This window comes from Symphodus melops, assembly GCF_947650265.1.
Source record: "Symphodus melops genome assembly, chromosome: 16".
Taxonomy (NCBI): Eukaryota; Metazoa; Chordata; class Actinopteri; order Labriformes; family Labridae; genus Symphodus; species Symphodus melops.
Window position 1 is genome coordinate 19,810,805 of NC_136706.1, and position 17,666 is coordinate 19,828,470.

The 17,666-nt window shown below is 40.0% G+C and overlaps 1 protein-coding gene across 1 annotated transcript in view; it reads left to right on the forward strand.

The window, feature by feature from the left end:
• The window catches only part of npr2 (natriuretic peptide receptor 2), a 61,622-nt gene extending 47,572 nt beyond the window's left edge, over positions 1–14,050 (forward strand). Inside the window, 8 exon segments of the mRNA XM_079364723.1 lie at positions 3,649–3,795; positions 4,677–4,800; positions 8,997–9,065; positions 9,160–9,334; positions 11,280–11,378; positions 12,072–12,163; positions 13,468–13,518; positions 13,520–14,050. Coding sequence (XP_079220849.1) covers positions 3,649–3,795; positions 4,677–4,800; positions 8,997–9,065; positions 9,160–9,334; positions 11,280–11,378; positions 12,072–12,163; positions 13,468–13,518; positions 13,520–13,621 — 859 coding nt within the window. The 3' untranslated portion in view covers positions 13,622–14,050.
• Positions 14,051–17,666: the final 3,616 nt, after the last annotated feature.

Consider the following 17,666-nt stretch of genomic DNA (forward strand, 5'->3'; position numbering starts at 1 on the left):
TAAGGGCCCTTTAAACAAAAAATAAATTAGATGAGAATTGATTGAAATGTGTTGCTGTGAGACTGCCTGCTACCTAATCTAGCTACATACAGTCACTGTATGTACAACACAAACGTTAGACCACCTTTAGCTGATTAACATCAGTTATAAAACTAATTGGTACATTTTCAGCTATTTGTGTTGTGAGGAACAAGCAGTAACCTCCGGTGTTCAGAGCTGAGTCAAGGCACAAGCTCTAGAAACGTCACCACCTCCAGTGTCCACTCGAGGATGGATGTAAAAGCCAAACATCCTGCCTAAAGTCCCAAATCAACATGTTTACAGCCTGGCACTAAAAAAGTTGTTGCTCATGAGCCGATTTCTTTATTGGTACACAGGAGATACATTTTTTAATAACTGATTCATGTTAATCATATTAAGGTTTAGTTGATTGACAGGTGGGTGGGGTTGTAGCTGTTTGCTTTTGTTTAATCAAAACTTGACTCTGCAGTTCCTCCATGTTCACTGTCAAACCTTCTTTGTGACGTCCATGTTTTAAACAGTCCATGGTAAGGCTTTCACATAAGCCGTTGTAGCCGCTGGGTCAGTTTCCTCTGAGTGCTTGTCATGGTTAAAGGGTAACTGCACAAAAGTTCATTTTCAAGTCACACGTCACCCTTTCCCCTCTCTACAATACAAGTTGCAGTAATTTGGAAAACAATGGAGGCAGCAGGGACAACAGCTGGAAGGCTGAAATGAACTTTATGTTTTTTCAAAGTTCAAACTACATTTTTTTTTTTAAATGGACAGGTCGACGGGGTCGTGGCGTCGTCTTTGGTGAATTTTCAATGAAATGCCATCCAAACATGTTCACATATGATATCCCTTCATGTAAAAGTGTTTTCCCTCTCACTATCAGAGACACATTAAAATCCTTTTCTAAAATGATTATTTTCTCTGAAAGATCACGGTCATCATATTCTTTAGTTTGAATGGGGTGAAAATCTGGACGTGCCGTGGAGGAAGCAGTGTATGTACGGCTTGTATGATCGCCTTCAGTGCGTTGATACTCATTCCCGTCTTTCATGTCTCCCTCGGATGTTTAGCTCTTTTAACTTAAACAACACGTGGGTGTGTGTAGGATCTGTGACCCACAAGATACATGGCAGCATGCCAGGAATTGATGCTTTTAGCCGCCACGGTGGCGTAGATGACTCACCTTCTTTCTCCATCGGAGTAAATGCGTGCACATGCGCGTGTGTGAGAGTGTGTGTGTGTGTGTGTGTGTGTGTGTGTGTGTGTGTGTGTGTGTGTGTGTGTGTGTGTGTGTGTGTGTGTGTGTGTGTGTGTGTGTGTGTGTGTGTGTGTGTGTGTGTGTGTGTGTGTGTGTGTGTGTGTGTGTGTGTGTGTGTGTGTGTGTGTGTGTGTGTGTGTGTGTGTGTGTGTGTGTGTGTGTGTGTGTGTGAGAGTGAAAGTGAACACACATTATGCAATACATTATATAATTTTTAAGAATGTAAGAGAAAAGCTGGAATCACAGCAGCAAAGACAGAAATGGAGACCTCTCCGAGTGTTTCTCCTTCATGTTGGGAGGTATGAACAGCTGCTGAGCGTTTAAATGGGAGAGACTGTGTACAAACAAAAGTCAAATAAAATCCAAATATCTCATTCCTTGATGAAGGGGAAGAGTACTATTCATTTCAGGTTTTTTCCTTTTATGCCTGTGCTCTTCTGCATGTGGTTGCCATTGATTGGCTGTGTTAAAGGAGAGTCAGTGGCAGCGCTCAGAGTCTCTGTTTGAAGGATTTTTTACTTCCATCATGTGCACTCACATTTAACCTATGAGGTCATGGAAGTCATTATTTAGAGGTCAGAGAAATGTGCTGAGATATGCATCAAATTAGTTTGTTGTTTTAATCTAATTGAAATTGATTTGATCAAAAATAACTAATTTAAGTGCAGAATAACCAGAAACATTGTATCAGGGCTAAAAGGTCGTGGTAGAAAATCTTTTGTGGCTCCAGATTTGCTGCATGGTGTCTGATGATTTAGCTCAGGTGATGTCACTTGAGTCAGTGTTGAAGACTACAAATAAAAAATGGAGGATAAAAGTTGTTTGATAAGAAGGAAGTGACTTCACCAGATCCAAATGACCAGCTCCTCGTCTCTTTAAGGTAACCCGCTCCGTCCTACATCCAGCTGAATCTTTGTTTTGGGTCCAGTTGCATCGTGGGTCAATAAGGTGATAGGTTTTTCCAAGGGAGAATAATTTATGACTAGAAAAGATCAAATGTGCTGTTCTTTGGGATCAGTTATGTTGACAATTATCTTTTGTAACTATGTATGTATGTACACAAATATTCTCCCAAAATTTATTTGTGACTTTACTGAATTTACTTTTCACATTTTTTCACATTTTGCCTTTTTAAAATTATTTCTAAGCTTTACTAACTTTTGACCTACGTTTCAGTCACCAATTATATTTACTGCAATATAATTAGTTTAGGTGATATAATAATTGGGATTTTGCTTAAAATATTAATATTTAAAACAACCAATTATTGGATCTTTTTGTTCAAACAAAGCTATATATCCACAGCCTGTCTTGGTCAGTCTTATGCAGTGGCCTCATTTCAGATCCTTTTGTCCTGAGGGCGGGAGCTCTTCCTAAGCCTCCCAGGCATGTTGTATCCGGTATCTTCTTTCTCACTGCTGCAGGGAGAAACGTCATTACGCGGCTGGTTGGGATCCTTAATGATTTTCCCAGCTTTATTCTGCAGTATATTAATATCCACCAGGCAGAGTAAAGCATGTGCTTTTTTACATTCATCCATAAAAACATTTGCAGAGCCTTGTTGTGCTTCTGTGTGTTCACATACCAGCTAGTTATGTTCCTAGTGAGGGGGACCACTATAGTGCAGAGTAGAACAAATACGGATACTGGAAAAACTAGGAATATATGATCCAGACTGTATAAACACAACAAGATTATCCTTTCAAAATTCTTACTGAAATTAAAATACAGACTTTGTGTTTACATCATAGCTGATGAAAAGGTGATTTTTTAAATACACAGCACAACTTTTGTATCTTTTAAAGTCACACTACTTTCAGAGCAGATTTTCACCTCCTTTTATCCGCCTCGCCCCTCCTCTTTCACTAGCAGCGTTCTGTGAGGCAGAGACAGCGGCAGACCAATGCTGAAAAACATTGGAAAACAAGACTGTGGTCAATTTCAAGTCGTGATATGCATCTCAGAGTTGATTTAGTTATGTTAGTCTTTTCAGGCCACAGAAAGTCTCTTGGTTCTGTTTCAGTTGTACTCTGGCGACGACACACCGTTATAATGGTGGCAGGGCTTATGGTTAGAAAGAGTGAGGGCTTCATGTTTGAGCCTCAGGTCAAAACTTAAACAAGCTGAAGGAAGCGTCATCCTGTCCATGTGAACACAGACCTGAGAACAACAAATCCAGCCTCCGTTTGACTTCACTCCAAGAGTTCTTTACATTGGGTATATTGGATTTTTTGTTTTATTGATACACATCATATAGTTAGCTATCATCAAAACCATGACAGCTGTCATCAGCAACTTCAGAAAGACCCGGAGCACCTTATTGAGAAGGGTGTTTTCGAGATCTTTACTCTGTGTGTGATTGTGTTTTTCCATAGGGAAGGCAGCACTAGCATCCTAAACAACCTGCTGTCAAGGATGGAGCAGTACGCCAACAACCTGGAGAACCTGGTGGAGGAGCGAACACAAGCCTACCTGGAGGAGAAGAGGAAAGCTGAAAACCTCCTCTATCAAATTTTACCACAGTAAGGAAGAATTACAGCTCACACTCACAAGTTTGTCCTTCTTCCAAAAAAGCTGAAGACTTTAATTACCTTGAACTCAGCACAACTGCAGGATGAGTTTTTTTTCCCAGGGGGCCTCTACGACACTTTGTCGATTGTGTTAAATCGCTGAATTAATTAAAGAGGAGCAAATCCCTCCCAACACCTCGTTTTATTCACAGATCCACATTTCCCTGGGAGCCTCCTCGCTCTAGATGAAAGAGAACAGAGAGAGCGCTCATTAACTCGAGACAGGAGAGCAGACATGATTGTCAGTTTAGGCGTTTGGATGACACCAAAGTCACAAATCCCATCTTTCTCACACATTTATCCTCTCTTTGTTCTCCTTCGACGCCCGGGCCTGAGAGAACGGACTATTGTCATTTCTCACCACATCTGTGAATTAAACTAATGACTTCTTCTTCCTCTAACATGTTTTTGCTTTTGGTGTCATTTGATTCGGAGAAAACTGATGTGAGCAGAACATCATAAGATAATCATCATCTCATTTTGCCTGTACCTTGGCGTGGATTCTGTCGTTGAGTACGGAAAGGAGGAAACTCAACTTGTGTTTTCATTTCAACTTAACATCAACCATAACTCCCACTGACAAACACGTATTTCCCAGACTAGAACAAAATCAGTGTAAAGGAATACACGTGAACTCACTGACCACAAGAGTTTCTCTTTGCTTTTGGCCTGATTACATACTGTAGTTCACCCCTGTTAATTGCTTGTTGATCTAACCTTGTAAGTGTTTTTGTTTATTGGAATCTGACTCCTCCTGAATTTAGATTCTTTGGAATTCATCATTAAGGTTTTGACATTTTAACCTCAGGAGATTTTTCTCTGTCTTGTTGCAGTTCAGTAGCAGAGCAGCTAAAACGAGGTGAGACGGTGCAGGCAGAAGCATTTGACAGCGTCACGATCTACTTCAGCGACATTGTGGGCTTCACGTCAATGTCTGCAGAAAGTACACCGTTACAGGTACAGTGATGAATGCCTTCCTTCGTTGTTTGAGTTTGATGCTAAAAGACATTTCTAACAAAGCTCCTTTAAAAGCTTTTAGCTCGTGATCACAGTTTCTACAAATTCTTTTTCTCTATTCACGCATCAGACCAAAGTCAGGTCTCTACATACTGTACAGTGTGTCTCATAGTTCCCACTGTACGTGTTCCCACACAGGCTGCAACTCAAAATAGTACAGTTGTTCGATAGAAGAGAGTGTTGACGCAGAGTTGAGTCACATTATGCCACCACATACCACCCTCTCACTTTAATACCAAAGGGAGGTTTCCAGAGCAAATATGTTAGCATGTGTGAAGTGCTGGAGGACACCTGACGCCTTCGGACGGAGTCAAATCACCTGAGAACAACTGACATTTTGGTTTTCTCCTTAAAAAACTATTTCTTACTATTTGAGTTTCAATACTAACTATATCTATATAATATGAATTATTTACCTGTATTTGCATGTTTGTATATCAACGTTTCAGTAGGATCAAAGGGGTTATAATGTTTTAATGAACAAGTTGTCAAGTTTACTCTCATGTTATTGGTCAAATCTTTTCACTCCACACAATGAGTCTCAAAGTGACACACCTCCAGTGTTCATTGTTTATAGATGTTAACTGGGAGACAAACTTTGTGCTGAAGGTTCTTCCCCGCCGAAACCAAAAGACCTTTTACTTAAATCTCTAAAAATGCTTTACAGACTGTTTCATGTTAAAGTTATAGCTTCTGTCCTGGCAGATGGAGAGATCGCTGACCATCACTGACCGCTCATTTACTTTGTTTGTTTCTATAATAATAATATTAATAATAATAATAATAATTTATACTTTATTAATCCCACATGGGGAAATTTGGTTTACACCCTGTTTAATGGACATGAACACACACACATGGGCTGAAATACACACTCATGCACAAACAGGGTTCTAGTGACATGCATTAATGGAGAGGTCTCAGAGTGAGGGGTCTGCCCACAGCGAGCGCTCCAGAGCAGTTTTGGGGTTCGGTGCCTTGCTCAAGGTGCCTTGCTCAAGTGCTCAGACAGTGGACTGGCACCTCTCCAGCTACCAAACCAATTTCCGGACTTAAACCGGTGACCCTCCGGTTCCCAACCCAAGTCCCTACAGACTGAGCTGCAGGCGCCCATTATTTATTTTTTATTTTTTAAGTTTCTTTTTTTTTAAAGCCAGTTCATTGGAACGTGTGGAGGTTGTGACACACTAAACGAGAGACTGGATATCATAAAGCATTCTTTCAAAAACAATGGTCATCATGTCTGTCAGTCAGTCTTTCTCTCTCCAAAACAGACCTGGTATATAAACTAGAAAAATATTTTTAAAAAGCTCCAAAACAGACCTGCTATATAAACTACAAAAATATTTTTATAAAGCATGTTCCAGTAGAAATGAATGTTGTTCCCACGTTCCTTTTGAGGAGCTTTGGGGGCTGCCCGTGGCTACCATCTTTCAGTGGCAGAATAAAAGGCTTCATTTGGTTGAAATGTGTTGTTAAAAGCAACACTAACATGAGGCCAAACCAAACAGCATGTAGTATACATCAGGAAATGTCTGGATGACAGGAAGCTCTGTTTAGAGTGCGTCTTACAGGTGAAACACGAGACTCATTCAGGCAGCTGAAGAGTTTGGTGTGGTGCTGAATGAACTATAAGAAGCCTGATGTGGAAGAGTTGAATGTGATCTGATTGTGAAAATCCTACACACCTAGTTTCATAGTCTTTTGGTTGTATAGGATCATTATATGAATCTCTCTAATGGATGTCACGCTGTAGCCTCTTATAAGGAACATATTAACTGTAAATCCCAGAGGGTCGATGTTTTTTAACTAAAGAAAGGAAACCATTTGTGTTTGACTGATCCTGACGACATACAGGCCCCAAAACCTCCAACCTCCTGCCCACCCCCCACCCCACTCATGCCTCCAGTGTACATTTGCATCCTCTGTGCTGCTGTCAGCCTGTCAGCCAATCAAATCCTTCACCGTGTGCTCTGCAATTATCGTGGTGGCCTGTCTTGCACTGCTAGATCCTTTTTGAAAACGTTGCAGTGTGGTGTTAGTGGAGATGTGAAAGATGCTACCTGCATCCAAAGCCAGTAAGAGTAATAATAACATGTTGGAGTACCGTTTTGCCTTGGAGAGGTTTCTGCTGAAATAAGCTGTGATGATTTACTACAATTCAACCAAAGCATTCAGGTAGGGAACAATATAAAAGAATACAAAGGCAAATGAGTCTCGAACCAGAGAGAGATGTTATAAATTTAACTAATGCACATTTAGACTCAACTTATGTTCAAATTCTGAAGAATTCATTTTGTTGGAAATGTGAATGCTTAATTTTGTCAACCATTGGCAGCACATAGCCATGTTGTGAGTAGATACTTGGTGGTAAAGATTTGGAGAGAAGTGAGAGGGCTGCCCACAGCAAGCACTCCTGAGCTGGTGTGGGGGTTTGGTGCTCAGGAAGTGAACTGGCACTTCTCCAGCTACAAGACCAATTTTGAGATTTTGTCCACATCAGGACTTGAACTCGGTGACCATCTGGTTTGCAACCCAAGTCCCTACAGACTGAGCTACTGCTGTGTAAGCACTCAGTTATTTGAAGCAGGGATGAAGAAACAGAAATTACTGTGTCCATGTAAACAAAGCTGATTTCCAAGAATCTACATTGCAACATTTTTGATACAAAGTAAAAAAAAATTATGTAAAAAAAAAAAAAAAACATGCCTAATGTTAAGCTGTTTTAAACAAACATAAACTCTGATAGACAATGTGAATACATTAGATTTTATTGTTGTCAAATTAAAGTCCAATCAAGCTAATCCAGTAAATAATCTAAACATCACAAGATTCAAATCCTTTGTTTTGATGACCTGGCAGCCCTTTAGATCACATTCATTTCACATTTTGCTCTCATATGTTCAGTGTGAACAAATCCAGTTTGAATGTTTTTATTTATTTTTGACTGCAATGCCCTGAAAGAAAGAAACACTCCCAGATTGGTTTAGTTAGAGTTTAGAGCCAATTTAGAAAATAACAAAAACAATACCTAGATAACTTCACAACAAATTTGACTTTTATTAAATGGCCAGTGCCTGACGTTGTGAAATTAAAAACAGTACTTTTTTGCAAACTGTTAAATTCAATCCAGATTGTGTTCGAAATATTCCATCTGCTGCTTTGATTCATGATGCTGTAAACGTGCTTGTCAGTGAGGCTCAGCGGGCGCCCGTCCAGCTGCAGACAGACAGAGATAATGTGGGAGTCTGTGAGGTTCTGCAAAAACTGGCCTCGGAACTTGAGAACATTTTTTACCAAGGACTGAATGACATGAATGGACCAAGCCATCATGACATCAACCACTGGATGTAGACTCCCGTTTTGAGTCATTCATACCATCATCATCTTTGTTTTTTTTTATTCAGAGTCGACAGATTCTAGACGAGAGAGCCTCTTAATGGTCAAACTGCCTCAATCCCAGCTGTCACTGGGTTACAGGCAGGCTTCAGTTACAGGCTGCAGTTAATCATAGGTTAACATATAGACACAGACAACCATTCACACTCCTATTCCCACCCATGGGTAATTTAGAGTGACTAATATCCTAACACTTATGCCTTTGGACTGTGGGTACTCAAAGATCCAGAGTACTCAGAGTGAACAAATGAACATGCAAACTCCAAACAGAAAGGCCCCTGTCCAGCCTGGGGGTCAAACTAGAGACCTTCTTGCCTTGAGGTGCTGTGCTAACCACCGCACAGCCATGCAGGCCGCCCCAAAGCGTGTCTCTCTTCAGTGTTTATTTGACTCTAAATGGGACCAACATTAAAGAAATTGACCTATTACTCCCCAAATCTTTACAATGACACAGTCCCTGGCGCCTTCTGTCTCCATGTGGTAGAATCCTTAGGCAACGTCCTGACCTCCAGATTTCTTATAAAGTCACAACCTAAAGTGTAAGCCAACTGTATACGTGGTAAAAGGGTGAATGCTGACATGTAGTGTTCAGGTCCGTGATTGGTTATAAAAGTAGAAGATGTAAGAGTCCATTTGTCATGTAACTCACAATTTGTCCAGTTGAAGCTTTGATTTTTCTTTCTTTCTTGCGGTTTGATTTGAACCATCAATTAACACTCTTCTTTCCCTCTTTACAGGTTGTCACATTGCTCAACGATCTGTACACCTGCTTTGACGCCATCATCGATAACTTTGATGTATACAAAGTAAGTCCAGATTGACAGTGTGAATAATCGTCTTCTTCCATTGCCTTCAGGTGCTGTAAATAAATGAACCTGTTGTCATTCTTCCCCTTCTCAGGTGGAGACCATCGGTGACGCCTACATGGTGGTGTCAGGGCTGCCAGTCAGGAACGGAAAGCTGCACGCCAGAGAGATCGCCGGAATGTCTCTGGCGTTGTTAGAGCAGGTCAAAACGTTCAAGATCCGACACAGACCAAACGACCAGCTGAGACTCAGGATAGGTATACACACAGGTGAGTGTCACACAGACAGGCTCAGGCCTGCTGACCGTCCTTGACCAATTCTGTATCATCAACTTTTTTCTGGGATGCAGGATGTACTCTTCTCTTTGTGGTTCAACAGTAGCCTGATCATGTTTTTAACTCTCTTTTATTCTCTCTATTTTCCGTTGGTACAGCGATTGTTTCATCTTCTATCGCTGTCAGGTGTTGGCTCGTTCTCATTTCAGCCTCCTGTCTATCAGTGATTGATTTTCTGCCCGTGGGAAACAGCAAAAAAAATCTGCTATTTTATCCTGTTTATACAATCAAAAATGCAGACAGGGTTTGAGAGGTTCAAACCAGACTACTCAATTGTAATCACGAGAGCTTGTTTAGTGTCATTAAAAGGAGAAACCTAACTGTGAAGGAGTGTATTTTGTGGAAAGATGGATCGAAAGGCATTTCTTCTCCTAAAAGCTTCTTATCTGAGCCAGCAGTGGTTGGGACTCAATCATGTCAGACAAGCCAAGAGGTTTTTATTTTCTTTTTCTCCTCTTCTGTAATCAGAGGTTTGCACAACTGTCAGAACTTCTGCACTCCTGCGAGCTCAGAAATCAGTTTTTTTGCAACTCCTAAAATCTGACAAATAGGTGTGCTTTGAAAAATAAATAAATACCAATGTACAGATACATTGATGTAACATAAAGGATGTCTCCAGGTCTTTAACATTTTTTTACTTTTTTAGGACCAATATTAAAGCAAAATGAAACCTCAAACCTTCCAGGCAAAACAAGCAGATGCATAAAACCGCAGAGACTCAAGGGTTACATACAAAGTAAATCAAACCTTTAACCCAAAAGTAGTTTTTTTTCCCCTCCTGAAAGTGCAGCAGGAATCATTTTTAGTAACATACAGTAATTGTCTAGACAGTGTGCAAGAGTCTTCCTACATTTATTGGGCTTTTATTGGGTGATTAGGACTTTTATTTTTGATGTAGGAAATAAATAAACTGCGAACATAAACCACTGGATGGAGTGACATCGTCTGTTTGGGAGCTTAATGTGATAAAATCCCCAGAGACTCCTACACGCTAGGCTAGCTCATGTGCTGACATTAATACAAGTAATACAGCGAACAAAGTATTTTTAACAAGTGAGTCTTTGCTTAAGGTACACTCAATGGGCTCACTCAATGAGTGATGGGTGATATTAGATTCATCTTGGTTAAGCACAAGACAATCAAACAGCAACAGATAGGTTTAAAAAAGGAAGAGCTGATAAAATAAAACACAAGGAAACTAAATCACACATTCAGTTGTTTGTTCCAAAATATTTCCAGAAGCAAAAGAACAACTAGTTAAACGTGTGTCCTCTCTGTTTTATATGTTTTTCATATTTGTACGTAATTATTCAGTAGCATAGCTGGAAAGGTGAGAACATTATCAGTCACAATCATATGGATCACACTCATCCATCAGAGGACCTCGTGTTTTAATCTATTAACCACCTCTGCAAAAATTAGAACAATTAAAACCAGAAAACTGAACAAGAGAAACAAAGAGTGTGCATCAGTTCTGGGGCAGCTGTGACATGTAACTTCTCACCTCTGGATGCCAACATGGAAATAAACTCAGGATGTTTTATCTTGATCTGTCTGCAGTATTTAGTCTGATGCAATTTACGTCATCTTCAGACGCACTATTTACACTGTATCAGCTCATGGCTGCATGTTTATACTCTCATACAGACACTTGACATGCAGCAGGGATGGACCAGTGTGCGTAGGCTGGTGCTTAGCATTGTCAGAGAAATGTAAAGCATTCTGAGCATGATTTCAATTCACTCATACCTCCGTCGTCCTTTGTATAAACATTTTCACAGACGTAGCTGAGGGATGATGACTTCAGTTTCCAGTGTGCCAGATATGAAAGAAGCTTTCCTCTGTAAAATGTGACAGATTTAGCTCCTTTTTTTCACAGGTCCAGTATGTGCTGGGGTGGTGGGTCTGAAGATGCCCAGATACTGTTTGTTTGGAGACACTGTCAACACAGCGTCTCGAATGGAGTCCAACGGAGAGGGTGAGTGTCTCCGTCTCTTGTTTTACACAAATGCATGTTCTTAACCTCTGTACAAGTATGTGTTGCTACGGTAACACTTCAGATGATTTTGATTACATGAGCACACATTTAAACACTGAGTTTATTCCTTCACTCACACAAACAAATCATACTTTATAGAACTTGCTAACTGTCCTGTATTTCTATTTTTGCTTGTGGGAGTGTAAATGAGTATCTATTCATGAAACTGGAACATTTTGATTATAAGACTGAATTGAGCTGCTGAGTCGAGTAATCTTTACTCTGACTTTTCCGATCTTAACTGGCTGTGGCAGGAACTGGTGTTATGAAACTGTGGTTGGATCTGTTGCGAGTGAATCATCAGATGTATTGATTAACTACTGAGCTACTTCCTGTCTTGTGCCTCCTCTGGTAAATAATTGATAGCACTTACAGCAAAGGGCCCTTAGCCAGCGATAAACTGTGAAGCCTGAAGCTTCACAGGCCGTGATAACATCTCGCAATCTCTGCTCTGTGCGCATTCAACGGCCAAAAGCAGACTCATTTTTGTCACTGTTAGCATTTCATCTGCTGGCATCATCAGCCTCCTCATCTGCTGTACATCCTGAGAAACTAGCTGTGTGGTGTTATTCAGATATCTGAATGGCTAATATTTGTCATTCACAGCCTTGTCTTTTGTCTTCTCTTTTACAGCCTTAAAAATCCACCTTTCCTCCGCTACCAAAGAAGTGCTGGATGAGTTTGGCTACTTTGATCTCCAGTTACGAGGAGATGTAGAAATGAAGGTAACTAACTTTAACGTTGTCCAATATGAAGCACCAGAGAAAGAGCAGGTGTTGCTCTAACAAAGGCTGCTTAATTAAGAATAATAAAAATCTATCTGAGATCTGGCCAGATATCACACATTGACGATTGCAACTCCGTACTGGCAGGTCGTCCTGCATGCAACACTCAAACCTCTGCAGATGATCCAAAATGCATTAGTGTGACTTTTCCCCCTAATCTTTATTTAGCTAAAAGTGCACATCACTCCCCTGTTCCCCGCTGGCTCACAGTTAATGCTGGCATCAAATTTTAAACGCTGCACCTCACTTACAAAACAGCGTAAAAAACGGTCCCTTCTCCCCTCTCATCAAGGTCTACAGTCCCTCCCTCCCAATACGTGCTGCCAATAAGAGGCATCTGATCAAGTCTTTAATGATGCGCCTCCCTCTCTGTCGCCCCCTGGTGATGGAACAAACTACCAAACTCTATTCACTCTGCAGACACCTTTTGCACCTTTAAGAAAAAACAAAGCTCTTTTATGATCACCTGAGCACCTAATGATAGTGATGTAATATATTAACTTTAATTTTATACACTTAAAAAGTGAAAACTGGCCTCTGCTTCTGTGCACTGACTGTTAGCACTTTTGTGTGTTTGTTTGCACTTTCTGACATGGTTTCCTCCTCTCTAGATCCTTGCTTGTGACAGTCCCATAATGTTCCATAACGTTGTCAAGTATTAGTTAAGAAGCAGCAGGTAGACGGTAGCTTTGTGCATCGCGTGGAACGCAATAATGTCATTTTCTGCAGACTGCGGCTGGGAAACTATGGAACTGGCTGAGCAGAATAAACCAGCGAGAGTCCCACTCACACTTGATGATGCGAACATTCAGAGAGGTCTATTCTCTCATTCTCGCTGTTCACATTGACATATCACGGAAAAACAAAAAGAAACTCAGGTTATTGGAAAAAAATACAAGTTTTAGGAAATGACACATTTCGTTCATGTTTCATTAAAGTGTACATTAATGTTTTCCCTTTGATTAAACGGATAGTGTTTTATGTCCAGTTATTCACAAATGGACCAATGCCACACATAATTGTGATTTTCATGATCTGTATTATAAAAGTAAGGGAGGGATGCTTCGCTGATCCATTTATACCAGACGCGCCTGCACAACAATTATTAAAGTCGAAAGATGGAAGTGTAAGCTGAGTTCATAGTCGCCCTTAAACGAAGGGCAGCCTATTAGTGGATATCGCCCCAACCCCTCATCCCCCCCTCTTCATTTCATTGATGAACTTATTGATTTGTGTTTTTCCAGGGCAAAGGCAAAATGAGAACGTATTGGCTTTTGGGGGAGAAGACTGATGTGTATGTTATCTGAGAAGCCTGCTGATAAGGTGACAGCAGCAGAGGAGACGGCAGCAGGAGCTCCGGTGGCCAAGCGAGCCCATACTTTATTTGTTCTAGAATAAGTCCTTATTGGTGATTTCCGAGCAGAGGAAAAGAGAACGACACCATTTGACAAAAACAGAGGGGAATTCCAGGTATTTTTTTATTACCTGCATACTGTAACAGCAAAAAAAGAAAGAAAAGGCAAGAAAAAAAAATGTAAAAGTTGTTTTTTGTATGAAGAACCTTTCTGTGCTGAGAGTGAGTAACTTTTCACTGATAAATTCTTATTTTTTGTGCTTTCTATATTAAGATTTGTATAATGTGTTTGGAAGTCAATGATGTATTAATATTTCATCCATTGAGTTTGGAGGCACAGGATTACAATTGATGTCACTGCAGGGTTCATACATAGTGTTATACAGTACAAGCTAATATGTATATATGTATATCCAAGATACTGTAAGATATTTTGTTCAATAAACTGAGAACAACACTCTTTTCCATTTATGGATCAGGATATGTTTTATATGTCTCTGCATTGGGGTTGATTGCTGGAGTCTAGATCGAGAAATCGTGCAACATGAGAAAAGCACAACAGAGTTTTAATGGGTGTGTTCTTCATTCAGGGTCACATATTATGCAAAATACACTATAATGTTTTTCTAACACTGATATGTGTCCCTACTCTGTCTACAAACCCCCCAATGATGAGAAAAGTCCATCCTCTCCATTTTCTGCCTGCTCCACTTTTCAGAAAATGTGTGCTTAAAAACGCCGTTTGGAGATGGTTAATAATTGGACATGGAGCGAGAAAGCCCAAGTCATCCAAGCCTTTCCAGAGGGGGGCGTGGTCAGACTGAACCTATTTACATTTAAAGCTACAGACACAGAAACGGCCTGTTCTGAGTAGGCCTGAAAAAAGACAAGACATAAAATGATAACATACATGTTTAAAAATAAAAAAAATTGATAAAAGGGAAAAAAAAAAATCTGGAGAGGTTCTTGGATAAAAGTTTGTCTAATTATTATTCATGTTTTAAAAGGGACCACAGCTGAACTCATCATATGAGGCTACAGGCTACAACACAGACCACATGGTTTTACTCCCTGCCTCGACACTTTCCGTTCAACTGATGATATTTCGAAAATCATGATGACCAAAATGACCATCTGGATAAATGAACATATTTGAATGTGTCTGCTGAAAAAAGAAATGTCTTTTTCTGAGTTGCAAATATCATAATCTACACAGACAGGCCAGTTAATACACTTTTTGTGTATCTCAATTTGTCACAAAAACCTCCATTTGAAATTACTAATGGATTACTAATCCATTACTTATTCAATATCATTGTATCTTTTCAAGCAAAATCATGCATGTGTTGGCAAATGAACAAAGAAAAGGTTCCAGTGGCTCAGTCAGTAAAGTAGGCACCCTGTGGACATAGTGGAGACCCTGATGCCCCTCTAAACATGTTAACCTCACACCTTCCTCTCCACATTTCCTATCTTGCTTTAGCTTTCTGATAAAAAAAACAAAACAAACAAAAACAAAAAAAAAACTAAATTAATCAAGAAAATAACCAAAAAAAGGCTTTAAAGGAAGTTAAGGACCTGATGTCATCTTGCCTTCATTAGTCTGTGGATTAGGCAGAAGACTTCGATTGAGTACCTGCACATATACTGTAGTGCTTTGAAGTTGGAGGTATTAGTTTGAGATACTAGAATTAAAAGTAACCAGTACAACCTTGAGTCTATTCCAGAACAAACTGGGAGACATAAAGGGGCTGAAACAGTAGACATTTTCTAAAGCCTGACAGCTGAGTTCAGAACAGTCTATACATAATTCATAGATTTTTGGTCCAGCAAGTTAAAAGGCTGTTGTGGTAATCAAAGCGTGATGAGATTAAAGCGTGTTAAATCGTGTCTTTATCTTTGAAAGTCAAATATTGGTGATACAAATTTAATTTCCCAAGCGTTGTGTTGTGCTGCAGTCTGACCTCATCGAGGCTGATCCCTAATGTGCGCATCCAAGTTTAACTCAGAAAGAATTTATAAATGACCTTGTGCTGTCCAGCTTGAGTATTGGATGTCCTGCTGAAATTACACTTTAAAGTCAGGGAGTGCTAACAGAATACTGAACAGGGTTCAGGAGAGGAGCAAACGAACCTTTTGGGAATAACTCCTGCACCTTCAAGACTTTTATTTCCTATTTTTATCTTCTATTCAATATCAACTCTGCAAGTCATGACAATTCTCTCAGGTTTATCTGACATATAGGCCTAATTGCTTTATAGCGTTACATTTCAGGATGCTTTGGGCTGTTATGATACATTTATTTATGAGATAACATGTGCCAAACAGATACAGTGAAGTATCTGCAGCCTAACTAACTGCAGGCAGTGCTGGACAGAGAGGAAAAGAAGTGAAGAAAAGCGAGTCGGCAGCAAGCAGCTGTGTGTTTGCTGTAATGACATCACTGCTCATTAGATGCTCATTATCAGCTGTGAAACAGGGGCACGGACGCTGTGTGTGGCCATGTGTTGGTGTGTGTTTGTGGCTTTTTTCATCTCTGCAGGAGCACATCTTCTCCTCCTGCACGGCTGTAATTACCGCCCACTTTCTCACAGCTCCACACGCAGCCGGCGCCTGTTAGCAGCACAGTGAGCAGAGTGAAGGTCTCTGCTGAACCCCGGGCACTGACCTGTTAACTCCTCGTGGCTGACCAGGCTGTCTGTCATTCTGTCCTGTGGTATTTTTCTGCCTTTTTACACAGCCCAGACTTTGAAGTAGAAAGTGTGCTTGAGCATTCTGCAAATACAGTATCGAAGTCAAATAACTCATTTTAAATAAATCAAACATCTGACATGTTTGGGGGATTTCATCACTTGAGGCATTGCACATTAGTGGAATAGATCATATAGACATAGATCAGAGTTCATCCGTTTTTTGTTTTTTTTTGTTTTTTTGCAGTTAGGAAGAAAATACAATAAAGGTTGAAGTACCACATCCCAGCCACTAGGGAGCAGACAAAAAGGTGTTATTTACAATTCAATTTGATTGTTTTAAATTAATATTGATGTCTTGAGGAGTTATATGCTCAATTCAAAATAAAAGAAAGGAAAGCTGATTGATCCAGTACTCAGGAATAATTAATAAATCATTTAATTCTCAGAACAAAATCTGCAAAAAGTCTGTAAAAATACTTTTATTCATATTTAGATAATGTTTTTCCTCCTATATGTTTTCTCCTAATCATACTGCACCAATCCCATCAAGTGACTGGATGTACTAAAGGATATTCTTTTAGTCTGCCGAACTTTGTCTATAAACTACAATACGGGCATCTTGTAGTTTCTTTGAGCATTTCCTTAAAAAAAAATAGACATTTGATATTGCATGCGTTTGATATTTTAAGGTTCACACTTCTTTTTTCTGTATCACTGCATGAAAATAATGAAATATTTTAGAAAAACGGCAAGCTTAAATCACTTGTCGCCATAGCTACCACCTACTTTTCTGGACTGAAAGCTTAACAAAAGCTTTAGTGAAGCATGAAATTGTGTTCTGATTTCCAAAACCCATGTAAATCTGTTGCGTACAATCTGTGACAGCAATCAGTGTGTTGATTCTCATCAGCCTGCAGTGACGAGAGAGAAGAAACCTTTTGTTCCTTTTCTGAATCTTAAAAAGGCTTTGCAGGACAATGGCAAGATCTTTTCTCGATACTGAGGAAAATGATGCTGAGGCCTTTTTGTTGCTCTGCACTGTTCGATTTCAATAATTACAGGATATGAAAGGCAGAAATAATGAATGGAGCCTGCACACAGACCAAGCTCCTTAATCTGACATAGAGAACATAAGACAACAATAATAATCAAGGTCCAGCAGCATAACATATTAAATCTGCTTTCAGCTGGAGAGGCGAGTCAAACTCGACATTTTGTCCAAAATTTTGCCGCACAGGGCGAGGAAATGTGTTCGACCCTCTGAAGCTACAGACCTATCACAGATCAGTGGGCGGGACCTTACTGCCAGAATCCTCAGTTGTATTTTTATCGATAGCACAAAATGCAATACCTACATGTTGCAGACAGTTCTATGCACCAATATGCAGAAGTCTGT